The sequence below is a fragment of the Alnus glutinosa genome, chromosome 2 (assembly GCF_958979055.1).
Source record: "Alnus glutinosa chromosome 2, dhAlnGlut1.1, whole genome shotgun sequence".
Taxonomy (NCBI): domain Eukaryota; kingdom Viridiplantae; phylum Streptophyta; class Magnoliopsida; order Fagales; family Betulaceae; genus Alnus; species Alnus glutinosa.
In genome coordinates, this window is record NC_084887.1 from 24,255,315 (window position 1) to 24,272,196 (window position 16,882).

The 16,882-nt window shown below is 37.7% G+C and overlaps 1 protein-coding gene across 2 annotated transcripts in view; it reads left to right on the forward strand.

Annotated features, from left to right (window-relative positions):
- Positions 1–1,383: 1,383 nt before the first annotated feature.
- The window catches only part of LOC133861864 (cleavage and polyadenylation specificity factor subunit 1), a 50,559-nt gene continuing 35,060 nt past the window's right edge, over positions 1,384–16,882 (forward strand). The window contains exons 1-8 of one of the 2 annotated variants that reach the window (XM_062297683.1): positions 1,384–1,830; positions 2,183–2,335; positions 4,759–4,912; positions 6,538–6,673; positions 7,139–7,284; positions 7,467–7,562; positions 7,792–7,844; positions 9,369–9,500. In XM_062297683.1, coding sequence (XP_062153667.1) covers positions 1,508–1,830; positions 2,183–2,335; positions 4,759–4,912; positions 6,538–6,673; positions 7,139–7,284; positions 7,467–7,562; positions 7,792–7,844; positions 9,369–9,500 — 1,193 coding nt within the window. In that variant the 5' untranslated portion in view covers positions 1,384–1,507. Of the gene's footprint in view, positions 1,831–2,182; positions 2,336–4,758; positions 4,913–6,537; positions 6,674–7,138; positions 7,285–7,466; positions 7,563–7,791; positions 7,845–9,368; positions 9,501–16,882 lie in introns of those variants that run through there. The other variant, XM_062297684.1, reaches the window with a different exon arrangement.

A 16,882-nucleotide genomic window follows, 5' to 3' on the forward strand; every position in this document is an offset into this window, starting at 1 on the left:
TGAAAGAAAACATATCTATTTGACAGGTCTTTTTTTTATACCTATGAATTTCATTGGAACATAAAAAAGTATACGGAAAAGAAAGTTAATTTCTATTATATTAGTATTAATTTTGATTGGGTTTTGAAAATTGTGTTTGCAGTGGTGGTGTTCAAAGATAATGGTAAATAATCTGTTTGGTTGTCTTATTTTTTGTGATTATGTGCTTCGGATTCTATTTTTTGTTTTAATTTTTATATTAATTATTACTTCTGTTTTAAAAGTATCTTCTCTTACGTTATATATGCGAATGAAGATCGAAAGAAAAAATATCTATTTAACAAAATTTTTTCCTATACTTATGAATTTCATTGGAACAAAAAAGAAAAAAGAAAAAAAAGGTGTATGGAAAAGACAGTTAATTTTTTGTTAGATAAGTATTTATTTTGATTGGGTTTTGGAAAATGTGTTTGCAGGGGTTGTTTTCAAAGACAATGGTAAATAATTTGTTTGTTTGTCTTTATTTTATGTGGTTTTGTTCTTCAGATTCCATTTTTTGCCTTTTTCTTCTAATTTTTAAATTATTTTTAACTTCAGTTCTAAAAGTAATTTATGTTACGTCGAAAAAATCTTTATTTGATATGAATTTTTCCTATACTTATGAATTTCATTGAAACCATAAAAAACATATGGAAAAGGCATTTCTTTTCTATATATATTAGTATTTTTCAATTTTTTTTTTTTGGTTTTTTATTGTTTGTGGTTCTGTTTTTTTCGTAAATATGACAGTAAATTTAAGGAAATGATGGTGAGCGAGAGAGATTACTATGTTGTTTTTGGCATGGAGTATTAACCATATTAACATTATTATTAATTTTCGAGAGAACAAGGTATTTTGTAGTGGAGAGAAAGTGATATTAAGTTGGGATATGATGGATATATTGTTTTGTTCGTTGGGTTTTGCTTATGCTTTTGAGTGAAGATATAAGGACATGTTAAGCATTCATCCTCTAACTATCTCTTACTTATTTGCATAAATTTTTATTATTTTAATTTTTTGGTTCTAATTTATATATTATTTTGTATTCAAAATTGATTGTTTTTCCTTTTCAAAATTTTACATTCAATTCATAAAAATGATGGTGAGATAGGAGAATTTCCTATCGTTATTTTTGAGATCAAAGATGACAATCTTTTAATCAAATTACAATTAACAACGGAGATTTTGGTAGGCAATTAGCTAATTGACTAAGGGGAAGGAAATTTGTTACTCAAATTACAATTAATAAATATACCGCGCATAACGCGAGTTACAAGCTAGTATCTATAAAAAAAAAAAAAAAAAAAAAAACAAAACCTCACCATAAACGAATCGCTATCCTCCCGCCAAACAACACACTATAGAAGGGGTTTAAGCCCGTACGTTTCCCCTCATTTCAAAAACCCTAACGTCCTCTCTCTCCTTTGGCTTCCACTACGTCGTCGTTTTCCTGCAGCCCCCCACTCTGAAACCTTAGAGTAGACGAAGATGAGCTTTGCGGCCTACAAGATGATGCAGTGGCCGACGGGGATCGAGAACTGCGCGTCAGGTTTCATCACCCACTCGCGCGCCGACTTCGTCTCCCGAATCCCTCCCATCCAGAACGACGACCTCGACTCCGACTGGCCCAACCGCGGCGACATTGGCCCCGTCCCCAACCTTGTCGTCACTGCCGCTAACGTCCTCGAGCTCTACGTCGTCAGACTCCAAGAAGAGGGCAACAGAGACTCCAGGTCCTCCGCCGAACCCAAGCGCGGTGGCCTCATGGATGGCCTCTCCGGGGCCTCCCTCGAGCTCGTTTCCCATTACAGGTAAATCTTGGAGTAATTGTTTAACTGGGTTTCTGATTTTGTGGTAGAGGCCAATGTAATACTAACAGCTTGCATTATGACATGTAGCCATTTACTTTTGACTCTTAAAATTTTTGAACCCAAGTGACTGGAATATTAGGTTAATGGTTGATGACAAAATTTGACTAGATTGTGCTGTAAATGCATCTACTTTGAGCATCCATTTTAAGTGGATTTTAAGTTTCATTAAGCAGACGAAATCATTACTGATATATTGTAATTAACGTTTTTCTTCTCTTCTTTATAATTACGGTATTTTGTACCTCATTGCAATCTTAATATGTTGGTGTCCCACTTTTATTATGTTTTGCAGGTTGCATGGTAATGTGGAATCGATGGCAGTATTGTCCATTGGATTTGGTGATGGGTCTAGGAGAAAAAGAAGAGATTCTATTATCTTAGCCTTTCAGGACGCAAAAATTTCGGTTCTGGAGTTTGATGATTCAATCCACGGTCTTCGTACAAGGTGGGGAGGGTGTTGAAGGAATTCAGCAGAGTGTTTTTGGTGCATTCTTCTCTGTTAGAGGATTTATGTTTGATAAACAAAACATTCATGTACAAAGTAACCTTTTCATTTTTTTGACGAATGATATCGGTGAACTATAGGGCAAACATGCATGATGGCCTTTTTTTTTTTTAATTTTTTTTTTTTATGGAATATATAATGCATCATTGTCTTATTTTTGTTCCTTTTGGGATGTGCTTTGATAAGTTATTTGTTTCTTTTTTGGTGGATATATAATGAAATTGTGGAGTTGAGTTGTTGCTATATGGGGTGAATTCGATGATCGAACAAGGGCACAGGATGATATTGCAAATCCATAAATAGATGTTTGTCTCTAGAACTAATTTATGCAACCAAAATTTTGAAAATTTCTTTGTAGATGTTGATTATTTGTATATTAATGGAGATGCCATGAGAATTCGTTTTGTGTGAAGTGGAAATCAAGCAAATTATTTTACCTCCATTTTAATGTCATGTGTTTGTGGTCAAAGAACGTAGTTTTGCTTAGAATTTGCTGTTAATATTTAAGCAATATATTTCCTAGTTAAAATAGCAAATCTTATAAGGTCATATGTTAGAAATTAGGTTTACAGTTAAAGTTAAGAGAGGATTGGACAAGAATTATTTATGGAGATGCCATGAAAATTCATTTAGTGTGAAGTGGAAATCAAACAAATTATTTTACCTCCATTTGAATGTCATGCTTTTGTAGTCAAAGAACAAAGGTCTGTTGTTTTCAGGTAGAGTGAGACGGGAAGATGAAGACAAGCTTTGGTAGGTCTTCTCCAAAAGAGGCTTGTTCGTTGTTAGATCATTTTCCTGTGTCTCGGTTAGCAATGATGCCTTGTTTCCCTTAGAAGTGTGTTTGAGGATCATTGGTGGTGGGATAAGCTTGAGGATTGTGAGCTTTAGGGGTTTAGGGTTGGGTTGTTTTGTGGGTTGTTCCTTGTTGGGTCAATGGTGAGGCTTATGCTTCTTGTATATTTCGTGTGTACTAGGGGTGCCTTACGCTGTTTTTTCTAATAAAATTGCACTTATAAAAAAAAGAAAAAGTGTGTTTGACGGACTAAGGTTCCTTTGAAGGCGGCTTTTTTGCTTGGTCGGCGGCCCTAGGAAAGATCTTTACCATGGACAATCTGAGAAAATGACATGTCATTGTGGTTGATTGGTGCTGTATATGTAAAAGGAATGGGAAGTCTGTGGACTATTTTCTTTTTCATTGTGAGGTTGCTAGTGCCTTATGGGATGCCTTCTTCCGTCGATTTTGGTTGTCTTGCGCTATGCCTAGATAGTAGTCGACCTATATACGAGTTGGTGGACTGCCAGAAGCGCTCAAAGTGCTGTTGTGTGGAAGATGGTGCCTTCATATCTCTTGTATTGTCTATGGAGGGAAATGAATGATAGAAGTTTTGAGCATCGTGAGAGGACTTTGGAAGAGCTTAAGATGTTATTTTCTATGCTTTGTATCTTTAGGCATCATCTTTTGTTTATCCTGTGGTAATTAGTTACCATGATTTCCTTGCTCTATTTTCTCCTTCTAGTTAGGTGTTTTCTCATGTATACTTCTTGTGTACATGGGAGTGCCTTACGTTTTTAATGATATCTCAATTAGTTATATAAGAAAAAATTAAACAGAACATTAAAGTGGGGGCTTATGGCATTAAGTTTTAGTTGTGGTCTTGAAACAAGTCTATACTAGGCAAGATGCAGGGAAGAATACAAGAGCCTAAAAGAACAAAAGAAAAAAAATAATGAAGGGGATATAACTACTAACATGAGATAGATAAATTAATTATAGGGTAAAGATACGTATATTATTCCCAAATGTATGATGTCTATGATTATTTGCTGGAGTACTTATGTCTAGTATGCGATAAGAAACTTTATTCATTTCCAAAGATATGTTATGACGTAGTGTTCCTCTCATTTTTACCCTTTGCCATAAGTTATTTTTTGTGGCAGCTTAAAGTTCTTTCTCAGGCTCTCATACTTCACCTTGATATATCTCAGCACCATTCTCAAACATATGAATCCAATTTGATCCAAACACGGTAATATTTCCGAACAAGAATGATGACCCTAATACTATTAAGATTTTAGTATGTGGTCAACTGGTCATCATGAATTTTGCAAAATCTCTCTCTCTCCACAATCATTATCTGAGATAAGTGTTCTAATGTGTTTTTTAATTTATGAGCACACTTTTGGTGCAGATGTACTTTTATTTTTGCAAAAATATATTTGTATGTGTGTGCGAGCACGCAGAAGCACTTGTCAGTAGGTGTGTGTATGTATGTATGTGTATATATATGTACATATCGTTAAAGTCTCTTTTACTTCTTTGGAAAATCATACTAATTCGTAGATTTTGATCCTGCTTTCAGCTCTATGCACTGTTTTGAGGGTCCAGAGTGGCTTCATTTGAAAAGAGGTAGAGAATCATTTGCAAGAGGCCCATTGGTAAAGGTTGATCCTCAAGGGAGGTGTGGTGTCGTGCTTGTTTATGATTTGCAAATGATAATACTTAAGGCTGCTCAGGTTTCTTTTGCCTCCTATACTTTGCAACTGAAAGTCTTAGCTGTATCCTCTCGTAGTTTTATGTTGAAGTGTTAAATTTATAGGTTAATTTTGATTTCAACATTTTATGCTTTAGAAATTATGGGAAGAGAACTTATTGGCTTTGCAATTGTTCTGGCAATTGGGTTGTCTGGTTTTGTAGTATCATAGTTTCAAGTGCTAGACTTCTGGGACCCTCTAAGACAGGTCTGGGAGATAAGACATACTGTCAGACTCAAACAATACATTAAAACCTATTAATAATAATTTTTTTTTTTGATAAGTAGCCTAGTAATAATACTTAGGGAAAAATACATATATCCCTCTCAAACTAACACCCAATTTGCATTGTACCCATTTTGTCCTGCAAAAAGGCAAAAATGACCTTAACAAATTCTCAATAAGACAACAATGCCCCCATAATTTTGAAAAAAAAGGGGAAAAGATAAACTAAAAATTAAAAAAAGAGAGGCTGGAACAGGGGGCCACCTCTTGGCCCCATCCCCATGGCCACTGGGGGTGGTTTTTTGGCTATTTGGGGTGAACCACCCCCAAATATGGCCAAAAAAAAGAAAGAAAGAGGGTGTGGCTTGGTCATCCCTGGTTTAACCTTCACACACACACACAAATTTTTTAGTTTTTTAAGTATTTATTTTTTATTAAGGGTATTTTTATCATCTGGGGGTACATTGCAAATTTTTGGTAGTTTGGGGGGGGGGGGGGGGGGGGGGTATTGGCGCAATCTTTAGTTGGGGGACATTACAAATTGTGTGTTTGTTTGAGGGGGGTATGTATACTTTTCCCTAATATTTATGTGTAAAGGAAATTACTATTTGGATTGTATATGTGAGTGTCTTATGTCTTATAGAAGTTTAATTCAAATCCTATTGCATTATTCTTTATTCATAGTTTATAGAATTAGTTTAGTAAATATTTGAGTGTGCCCTTGGAACGACCAAAGTTTATACTGGGCAAATGTTTATCTTTCACATCTCCTCAAAAGTTTCATTTATCACTAAATTGAACAATTTGCTTGGTACTTAATGTCAGAGAGACTCATAACAATAGTTACATTTTCATTACTCCTATTCCACAATTGATATTTTCTATTTGTTGGGGAGGGGGTTGGGATTTGGGTGGGATGAGGTTTTGAAATGTTACAGATACGCTCCTGTTTCAACCAAGTGAAAATGACTTTTTCTGTGAGCATTTTAAATGCAGAATATTGGAGAAACATATAATCCTTTCTTTCTATGTACATCATGTTTTTACAACTGCAAAGTAATCTTGCAAAATTCCTGGAATTGAGACATCAAATCAATCATCAGCTTTGTTCATTGTGTGTTAACTTCTAATATATAATGATATATGTTGATATCCTGTATAAATTTGAGTAGAATTAAGGTAGGATGACTAGGGTTGGTCCTCCTTTCTGCGCACATAGATATTGAGACAAATTTTAAATCTTCGAAAACCAAAATTCTCTATAAAAATATGCAGAGCTTATATGTACGCATGTTGCATTTTAGCTTTTGATGGATTTCTCTGAAATAGATGCACCAATTTTTTTTTTTTGGCTTTAATTCTCTGAATTTTGGTTATGTCAGGATGGTTCTGGTTTAGTTGGAGATGATGATGCTTTTGGTGCTGGAGGTGCTGTTTCTGCTCGAATTGAGTCATCTTACATAATTAATCTACGAGATTTAGACATGAAGCATGTGAAAGACTTTATATTTGTACATGGTGAGTGTTACCAAGCAATTATCCTTTCGTTTTAAATTTGTGGAATGGAAATTTCAATCAACCACTTTTTTTTTTTCCCCTCTAAACCATATTGTCGTGAAGGTGTTCACTTATCAATTTTCAATACCAAAGAGCAGATTGAAAATGCAAATAGGGAGTTTCTAGATGTGAATCTAAAACCGGTGTGTACTGGCATGATATAAAGTGGAATACATTACAATCTTAATTAGACTGGGCATTACTTGATTGACTTCTGTATTTTTCATACTTCTAATTTCTTTTATGTTTTTGATAATTTTCAATCTGTTGCTTGGATCAGTTTTCTGGAAATTTTTCTTGATTTGTGTAGTTAAAATTAGTATTTGAACAGCAGTGGTCCTACTAGATAATTATGGTTTGGGTTGCCTTGAAATGACTTCAAAAGAGCTCAGTGCATCTTTAAATTGGAGATAATGTACTCTATAGGTTACATTGAACCTGTGATGGTGATTCTTCATGAGCGGGAGCTTACTTGGGCTGGGCGTGTCTCATGGAAGCAGAATACTTGCATGATTTCTGCACTCAGTATCAGCACAACTATGAAACAGCATCCCCTTATATGGTCAGCCATTGTAAGTGTTTGCTAGATAGTGGATGGTCTTTGGACCAAATGTTAAGATATATAACATGAATTTGTAGCATTCTGAAAAGGGTAGAAAAGAAACAAATAGAATTATCCTAATTCCTGCATTTTTAGCATTGGAAGCTATTCTCATGTTTAATGTTTGTTTTTCTTTTCTTTTCTTCTTGTTAGAATTTACCCCATGATGCGTACAAGCTACTTGCAGTCCCATCACCTATTGGTGGTGTGCTTGTGATTGGTACAAATTCTATTCATTATCATAGTCAGGTATTATTTCATTGCATAGTTGCTAATTTCCTGCTTCATTATTATTATTATTATTATTATTATTATTATTATCATCATCATCATCATCATCATGATTGTCATCATTATTTTATTGAGATTAAGATTATCACCATTTCTTTTCTGGGATACAGTGTCATGTTGTAAGTTCTTAGATATCTACTAGTTCACAACATTTCTAAAACAATTTACTGATCTCCTGTTCGTGCAGTCTGCCTCATGTGCATTGGCTTTGAACAATTATGCTGTTGCTGTTGATGGCAGGTGACAGTATGCTCTCTCTGTCTTTATGTTTCCTCTCAATCACCGACCCTCTAAAACCAAAAGCTTCCTTCTTTTTATTGTTTCATCACATGATTACCTGTCATTGGTGATTCTCATGCTTGAATGGTTTCCTTGTGGTTGAGTTATTCACCTGTTGCTTGAGATTTCATGGTTGTTTCATCCACGATGGTTTTGGATTGTTCTTCCTAGTTCTCCTTCCCTCTCCTAAAAATAAATACAAAAAAGAAACTTTATGCTGGTTTTTTTTTAGTTCACAAGCTCATTTCTCTTGATGTAGCTTGAAGTAATTTATATGAATAAAGCGGAGTTTTAATACCTAGATGTTGATATTATTCTCCCTCTATGATCTATATTATGGTCTTGTCTTCTAAATCTTGAAGTTTCTGCTGCTACCATTTTTAATTACTTTTGTTTTAATGGTGCATATGACACTGTTGACATTGGTGACTATGTTGAAGAAGATAGGGGCTTAGTCTCCTATTGCTTATGACCTCTTAAAGATGCCAGAACGATTTTTGGCTTCTTTGCCAGTGAGAACGGCAGCATCAACATAAAATGCATGCCCTTTCGATTTATTCGGCATACTGCCTATTGTATTACTACCAAAGAAAACAGTGATCGAGTGGCACAATGGTATTATGCTTGTCTATCATAACTCTGGTAGTCGATGTTGTCATAAATCCTTCCATCTTTTACTGCGGATTGTCAATGTTCAACCATGGGTAGTCAAAGAACTTGGAGGCGAGAGAAGATATTCTAGCACTGAGTTGTTAGCTTTTTGGCCTCCATTCTTTCAGTTTAGAGAATTTATGTTCTCTCAAGGTGATAATTTAGTGCTCAAGAATATCTTTGTTCTTGTTGGAGCACGCTCCTCGACGGGTCATGTCTGTCTATTGAATTATGATGGTGATGAGCTGATTGAGTATTTTCATAAGCTGCAGGGGTAGCTGCTAGGGGATTATCATAGATGGTTGGATTAGTTAATGGCTTCTCTTGAATTTTGACATGTAATCTAATAAGGGTTTCAATTTATTTTTGGTAGCATTTCAAGTGATTTTATGTCAATATTAGTGCTAATTGTTTGACTTGGGTGGTGTCTTGAAACCTTGGGGAAATGAAAACCATTTCATTGTCTTCAGTACATTTAGAAGAATCAATTATGTCTTTCTCCTTGGTTTTTAAATCAATTCATGGCTTTGTCTATAGAAGATGGTAATGTGATTATACCCTTGTATGTACTTTCTATGTATACTTGGCTAGTTTATAAAAAATGCAAAATACCTTTGGTACTAAGTTTCATCAGCCCTTATTTATTCTTTCTCCATTTTATATAAGTTATTTTTTTTTTCCTTTTCCCTTTCTTCTTCATCTCAGACTTATTGGTTTTGTCATATTTGTATTTATGTGGTGATTATTTGAATGCATGGTTTGATTTTAATGCCCCTTAGTTGAGCTGAATTCACAGAGTCCTCATGTTTGAAATACATTCCAATTTTATTTTAGTCAGGAGATGCCGAGATCAAGTTTCAGTGTGGAGCTTGATGCTGCCAACGCAACTTGGTTATTGACTGACGTCGCCCTGCTGTCAACAAAAACTGGGGAACTGCTTTTACTGAGCCTTGTTTATGATGGCCGGTAGGTTATTACATTCTTCTTCTTCTTCTACTTGCTCTTCTTTTCTCTCTCTTTCAAGTTTATTTACTTATTGCAATCTGCTTCGGCAGAAGACAGGATCTTGCTACTTTGCACATGGTCGAGTGTATAATCTAGGTAGTTTATTTACCATAGTGCTGTCTAATTGATAGATACTGAAGTAGGGCATAACTTGATGTACATGATTAGACTTGGTATTGATTGGTGATTTGTGCAGCATTACACAGATTTAATCTTATAATTTAAAAATAGTAAAAATTGGTAACAACAATTTTGAAAACAAAATGCAAATAGTAGAAGTGACTCTTTGGAATGATTTAGATTGATCAAATAATTTACAAAATTTGCTTTAACTTTTATGCTGATTAGTATTGTAAAAATGTCACGAAATAAATCTAACAAGCAAGCCCAAGAAAAGATAAAAGGTAACAGGAATATAAAGAGTTCTAGTATACGCATATCATGATTACATCAGTCGATAAAAGCTGGGACCCGGAATACAACAAGTGTCCTACAAAAAAAAGCTAGGAGGCATAACAAGAAGTAAAGCTGCTACAGGGAGGTCATAGCCTTCCCATACATCAATAGCCTCCTCTATACAGGACTACAAAAAACTGTACAGTATACATAAGTCAAATGCTGTACAGTTTACATGTCAAAAGCTGTACAAATGACATGAGCCCAAGGCGGTACAGTCTACAAAAAGGAGTCCCAGGCGCTACTGCTACTCTAATCCAGGGTACAATAAGTCCAAGAGTCCCATTCGAAGGGCCAGATATTTGGGTCATGGGCAACCACAATACCCACAGGTGTTCCCTCAACAGAACAATGATAAGAAGTGCCATCTGAAAATTTTTATAGAGAAAGGGGGGGGGGGGGGGATGAGTTTGATAACTCAGTAAGTAAACACAAAACAACAATAGTAATATGGAATAAATGATTTAAATTGGATGAGAGTTTAAGTCACAAGTAATGCAGAGCTTATATCATAAGTACTTTAGAGTACAATAAACTTTGCAGAATAAAATAAATCACATGGGTAGCAATTAAATCGTGAACAGAATATTAAGAATGAAGTGACTGATGTTTTTGCTTTAAAATAAATAACTTAAGACTTCTTTCCATTCATTATTCTTTTGTAAACTGTCATGTGAGTTTTACCCCTTGACCCAACTCCACTAGTCTTAAATCATTAGCGGCACATGTTGGCTTGCCCCAAAGGACCCTATAGGCTCATCCTGCTGTCACATGTGAGAGCTACCAAGATGGGGGTTTCGCTAGGTGAAGACCACCTCGGCTGATAGCTTACACCTTCTTGTATTCGTCTTTCGGTGTGGTTGTCATGCTATCCATATATATAAGTGACCGGTCGTAACATTATGGTGCCGTGGGGTTAAACTTATAAACATAATGCACATGTAACATATCTTGTAACTTTGAGAAGTCATTTCATTTATACCTATAACATGTGCAAATCATGATATAAATATTGTTCATAATTTTCCATAATCATAGCGTGAGATTTTAAAGCACTCTTTCAATTATTAGAGGATGTGCAACTAAACAAGTTTTTGATAGTTGAGTCTTTGGCGGCGATCACCGCCTCTCCTTCTCCACTAGGTTTTTATCCTTCGCCACCTTTGGAGTCCGTGGCAGTTAAGGAACCTTTGGTCAGCTTTTGTCGGCATGGGTTCCTTCTTCCGCACAGTCATTCTTCCCTATCTCTTGAGGTGGGAGAATCTTCAAGGGGATGTGTTTCTGAAGAGGCTGTAGGATCTTCTGGGGCAGGTTTTGACGCTACGCTGTGCCTCCAAGCTGTGGGGATCTCCTTTGAGGGGAATGTAAAGGGTTTTTTGGATTTTATAGCTCAAGTGGTTGAGGGGCAGTGTCTTGAGGTCCCAGTCTTCACTCCTAAGATTTTAGGGAATAGAGAAATACATAACCTTGAGTGCGATATTGATTATGATGCTAGGAGTCTTGGTTCTACTCGGGGCAAAAGCAAGAGGGCTCTTGCTGTGAAGTGATGTTACAGAGGGTTTTTGGGTTTTTGTTGGGGTGCTTTGGGTTTTCTGTTGTGGTTGAGTCTTTGTGGGTGTTTTTTTTCTTGTTTCTTGTCTTTTTTGCCTTTTCTGTTTTTGTGTCCTTTTTTATACTCTTTGTATGCTCAGGGTGCCTACATCTTTTATAAAATTTCTTTGCTTATAAAAAAAATTATTAAAATTTACCGAATATCCTCGGGTGTTATAAAAAGGTTTTTTTTTGTTGGTAAGATTAAGTTTCATTGACTAATTAGAAGCAAGATACGCATAGAAGGGTGGGGGACCCCAACAAGCTCCCCAATACAGATGTTACAGTGCCGAAAAAGGCCATTAGAAAAGGCGGTTTTTGTAGTAGACCAAAAGATTGGTTGTTTGTAGGCACACATGTGGCAACAACTAGGGGTCTTGATTGCCACAGTGGGGAGGTTCAACTGAGCTAGAGTTGCTGTAGCGGAACTCCACTCTAATGTCCAACAAAGGAGATGCCCGACGGTTAGTGAGGTGGAGACATCTATTCTTTGCAAACTCTGTAGACAGAAAGGAGGCACCAACTATAGAAAGGCTTGGGAGAGAGGGGAAGAAGAGGTTGAACAACACAAAAGCCTTTGATTTGCCACTCGATTGGGGAGACACGTGAAGAAGATGGTGCGTGCGGGAGGTGTGTCGGACCCACGCGTGGTGGTGAGGGATGTTGAGGGGTGGGGTGGGGCTAAGGCTGTGGAGGGCGGGCGAGGGGTGCGTGGGAGGAGGTAGATGTAGAGCTGTAGATCTACAACCTAAATGCCGTAGATCTGCCACCCTAGGCGGTGCGTGTAGTGCATGTGCAAGGAAGTCGGGGAGGGGTAGACGGAGAGGAGGTTGACCTTGGTGGAGGAGGGGCGCGTGGGCAGAGGTTATGGGACCTTTCCAAGCGCCAAACAACAAGGGCCAAGGGAACAGGGATTGTTGCTCTTTGGCTCACCATGAAAGGTCTGGACATGGCGGTGGCTAAAATTAAAAGAGCCTTTTGGTCTATTTGGTCTCAATCGAGCATAAAAGTCTCTCTTCAACCTTACCTAACACTATAAATCTCGCACAAATAGACAATTCATTATATGCACATTGTTAGATAATTATGAAAGAGATCGATTTAATTATGATGGGTAACCCAAAAGTCCTCTTGATCTATTGCCATCCGCTTGCATATATACGATGCTCACATGGTAATCTGGATTACAAAACACATAAATGGGAGAGGTAGAAAGAAATAAGATGGGGGAGAAACATGCAGCGAGAAAGAGGGAGTTGGGGAGAAGAGAAGAGGTGGAGCTCTTCCCGCCTTCCTGGGCACTTAAAGAGGAGGCAGAGGAAAGCCTCACTTGGGAGATGGAAAGCTCTCATAGATGAGGTGGGAAGGTCGCACAGAGGAGATGAGGGGTTTGTTTGTATAAGGTTGGATATTTTGACATTTGATCCTTTAGTTAAGATTTTGAGGCCTAATATAATGATTGAGATGTCGTTCTTCTCTTTCATTATCAAAGTTTTATTTGTTAATCATTCATGTCAACTACTAATTTAATATTTGAAGATCATTGGGAATTAGTATTGATATTTTAACTTTTATCTTCAAATTTTGATAAAAATAACTACTCTTCAATATTCTATGTTTTGCATAATTGGGCTTTTAAGGGTGTTGAGCACTTGCTTATGGTGCTAAGTCTTTATTCTTGAGGTCATTGTATATTGGATATCTGTTAGGCAGTGCCCCTTCTACTTCTTCCACTTATGTTTTGGATTTTCTTGATTTTATGAACTTTAGATTGTACTTCTTTTATGGGTATTTTTTAGACATCGTGTGCTTGAGTATGTTTTTTTTTTAATCAATTACTTATCAAAGAAAAAGTATTTACATTTGGCACAATAGTATTCTATAGTATTTGTTTGGGTGTGGATAGTATAGCTTACACCATTATGTAGTGCATAGAGGTATATATGTATCAAGGTATTGACGATTCATCTTACATTTCCTCAAGGATTGTTCTATAGATTTTTTTTTTTTTTTTTTAATAGTGAATTAAAAAAGTCATGTGAATGTGTGTAACTGGTCTGTATAAATAACCCAGCATTGAAACCACCTCCCCCCCCCTCCCCCCCCCCCCAGCCCCCCCAAAACAGAAAAAAAAACTCAGAAAAGAAGGCAAAATGGAAGGATCAAAGCCCAAAATAGGGACCCTCGTACTACGAAAGCCCAATAAGAGTTCAGAAACTACCTCATTGCCTAAGTGACCTAAACTAGGAAGGATAGACAGATCTTGCAATAGCACTTGCTTCAGAAGCCCTATCGCCATTGTCCACTAGCTCTTGTCGAAGCTAAAACCTCCTTGCCTGATGAAGCCAAGAAGCATCCCAGGATTGGAAACATCAACGGTAGAATCAGTATCGGGGAGCCCATAGCTGGAAACAGCCAATGGTGTCTCAACGCGGGCAAAATCCGAGATTGGGTGTTGAGGGAGAGGCTGTGATGGCTCAACCTTGTCGAAGGGGTGGAAACTCTCCCTAGAGAAGGGTGCCTAAAGCGGCAGGGGTGGCTGGGAGTCAGAAGATGACAGTGAAAGAGGACGGTCGACAAGATTCTCTATTAATATGCCCCTCAAGAGGCTTAGACTCCCCATTTGATCTCCACTAGAATGAACGGCAATGACTTAGGGGAATTCCATTGGAGCTACTAGCACGATTCCACTGGAGCTACTAGCACGACAACGGGTTGAGCCAAAGGGACACCCGAGCTCTCATCCACACCCTAAGCCCGAAGAGGATGCCCCAATACTATTTTTCACTCTGCACATGAGAGTTAGTTTGGATCTAGGCCGAAACTAGAGTTTAGCCTGTGACCCATTAAGACAAAATGAGCCTACACCTTTAGCTTTCACCCTATTGGACTGGGCCAACAATGCTGGCTCTAAAACTTGCGTACCATTAGAACAGGCCCTCTCAGCTAGTTTGGGATTCGACTCATCTACTACAGCTCTTTCAGAGCCAACACTGCATACAGGGCTAAGAAGACCTTGGGCTGCATCTAATCTGACAATTAAACGGTCCACTACCCCTTTTACAGAAACTTGCAGCTTCCTAAGGGCACAAACATCCATGTTTTTACCCAAGTCACCCCAAGCATCCTGCGACTAGTTTGCATTGGCTGGATTTTGGGGATGCTCTTAGCATACTCCAGACGCTACCTTACCACTGGCACCCTGTGCTGTCAGTTTTTTTGCATCAGGAGTATTGAAAGTGCCCCTATGCTTTGTGGAAATTGCCATAGTCTGCCTAGACCCTACTAGCGCCTTCGTGTATGTTTGTTTATTGACAGCCACAACCGGAGCTTTTAGCGCCAATGCTGATGGGTCACCACCCATTTTTTTTCGAATGAGAACCACCTTAAATATTCTGGGTTGACATCACTTTGCTCCCAACACCGACAAATGAATGGAATAAATCTAATGCCTTCTTCTCCATTGTGACGTGGCTCGAGTTGTTTGGAGTTTTTTTTATGGTTTGTTTGGGGTGGAGTGGGTTATGCCTAGGAGCGTCTTGGACTTATTGAGTGCTTGGGGTACTTTGCTGGGTCGTGGTCCTGCTCACCGTGTTTGGAAGCAGGTTCCTCTTTGTGTTTTGTGGGGCTTGTGGCGGGAGAGAAATTCTAGGCTTTTTGAGGATGTGGAGGTTCAGGCTGGGGCTCTTTGTAGAATTATGCTTAATATGTTGTTTTTTTGGGTGTCGGCGAATGGCATGGGTAGTATGTCGTACGCTGATTTTTTACTTTCTTGTTCGTTTCGGTCCTCTAATTAGGGGCTCCTTTGTATACTCTCTGTGTACTAGGGTTGCGCCCCTCTGCGCTCTTTAATGAATTCTTACTTATCAAAAAAAAAATCTAATGCCTTTCGCAGCTTGTGGGAGAAGCCCCTACACCCCATACCTTCTCTACCTTTCGGTATCACAGTAAACACTCTGACCACGACCTCCGTATTCTACAAGAGCCAAGAAACACCCATGACTGTTAGAACAATGTTTGGCAAGGATTGCTTTATTACCAACCCACCCCTGGATGACTTCTCAAACTCCTTCATCGGCTCCGCTTGAGACAAAGCCTCCATGGTGCCAACAACCAAGACACGCTGACTTTTCCCAAAAAATTGAAAAACACCCATGCTTCTTTCGAAGATCCGTAGGACTGAGACCTCCTTAATTGCAAACTTGAAATATTTAACTTCAACAAAAAACCATATTGAAAAACCCATGGCCAAAATAACTAGAATGGGAAACTAGCTTGATGCTGACACCAGATAGAAGAAAAGAATCGGGACGCGTTAACACGCGCCGATGAGAGAGGTAGGGAGAGAGCCACAACTATCCCTTCCAAAGAATGTGGAGTTTGTGGATCATCTACTTCTTCATTGTGAGGTCGTTTGCGTTCTTTGGAATGCCATTTTTAGCCGCTTCAGTCTGTCTTGGGCTATGCCTCGTTGGGTGGTAGATCTATTCGCTTGTTGGTGGACTGGTGGTTGCTCTCGGAGTGCGGTTGTGTGGAAGATGGTTCCTTGCTGCCTCTTATGGTGCTTGTGGAGGGAACGCAACGATAGACAGTTCGAGGACAAAGAAAGAACCATTGAAGAGCTCATTTCTTTTTTCTTTTATTCTTTGTACTCTTGGACGGCTGCGTTCCTTGCCCCTATAGTGATTAGTTATTATGATTTTCTTGTTTTGTTTTCCTCTTCTTCTTAGTTGTCGTTTTTGTATACTCCCTGTGTACTTGATCGCACTTGCGCTTTTATGAAATTTCTCTTACTCATAAAAAAAAAAAAAAGTAAAACAATTTATCAGCTCGCGGTGAACCATAGGGTGGATACTCAGTTGTATTGTGGTCTCCATTGTTTGCAGATATCTATATCATTTTACTATCTGCTGCTTGAAAAAGGGAAGCATTGATATTATTTGTCTTTTGACGCACCAATTTGGTTCAGTTGTTGATTTATATGACAAATAAATGACTAAAGATGTTTGAAATCTGAATTCACTCCAAAATAATGCTTGTATAGTGTAAGAGCACTAGTATCAGATTTCCAACCATTTTTCCTATATTTAGGGAACAAAACTACTTTTTGTTTCCTTATAAAAAAGCACCCCACAATAGATTCCTTTACCTTTCCCTATATCAATTAAATATTATTTTTTTACTCTTATTTTATTCTTTTTCTCTCTTTCCTACTTTTTCTTTCTTCCCTATATCAATTAAATATACTTTTTTTTAATATTAAAATAATGCATAGGGAAAGAATAGTAGACATGTAT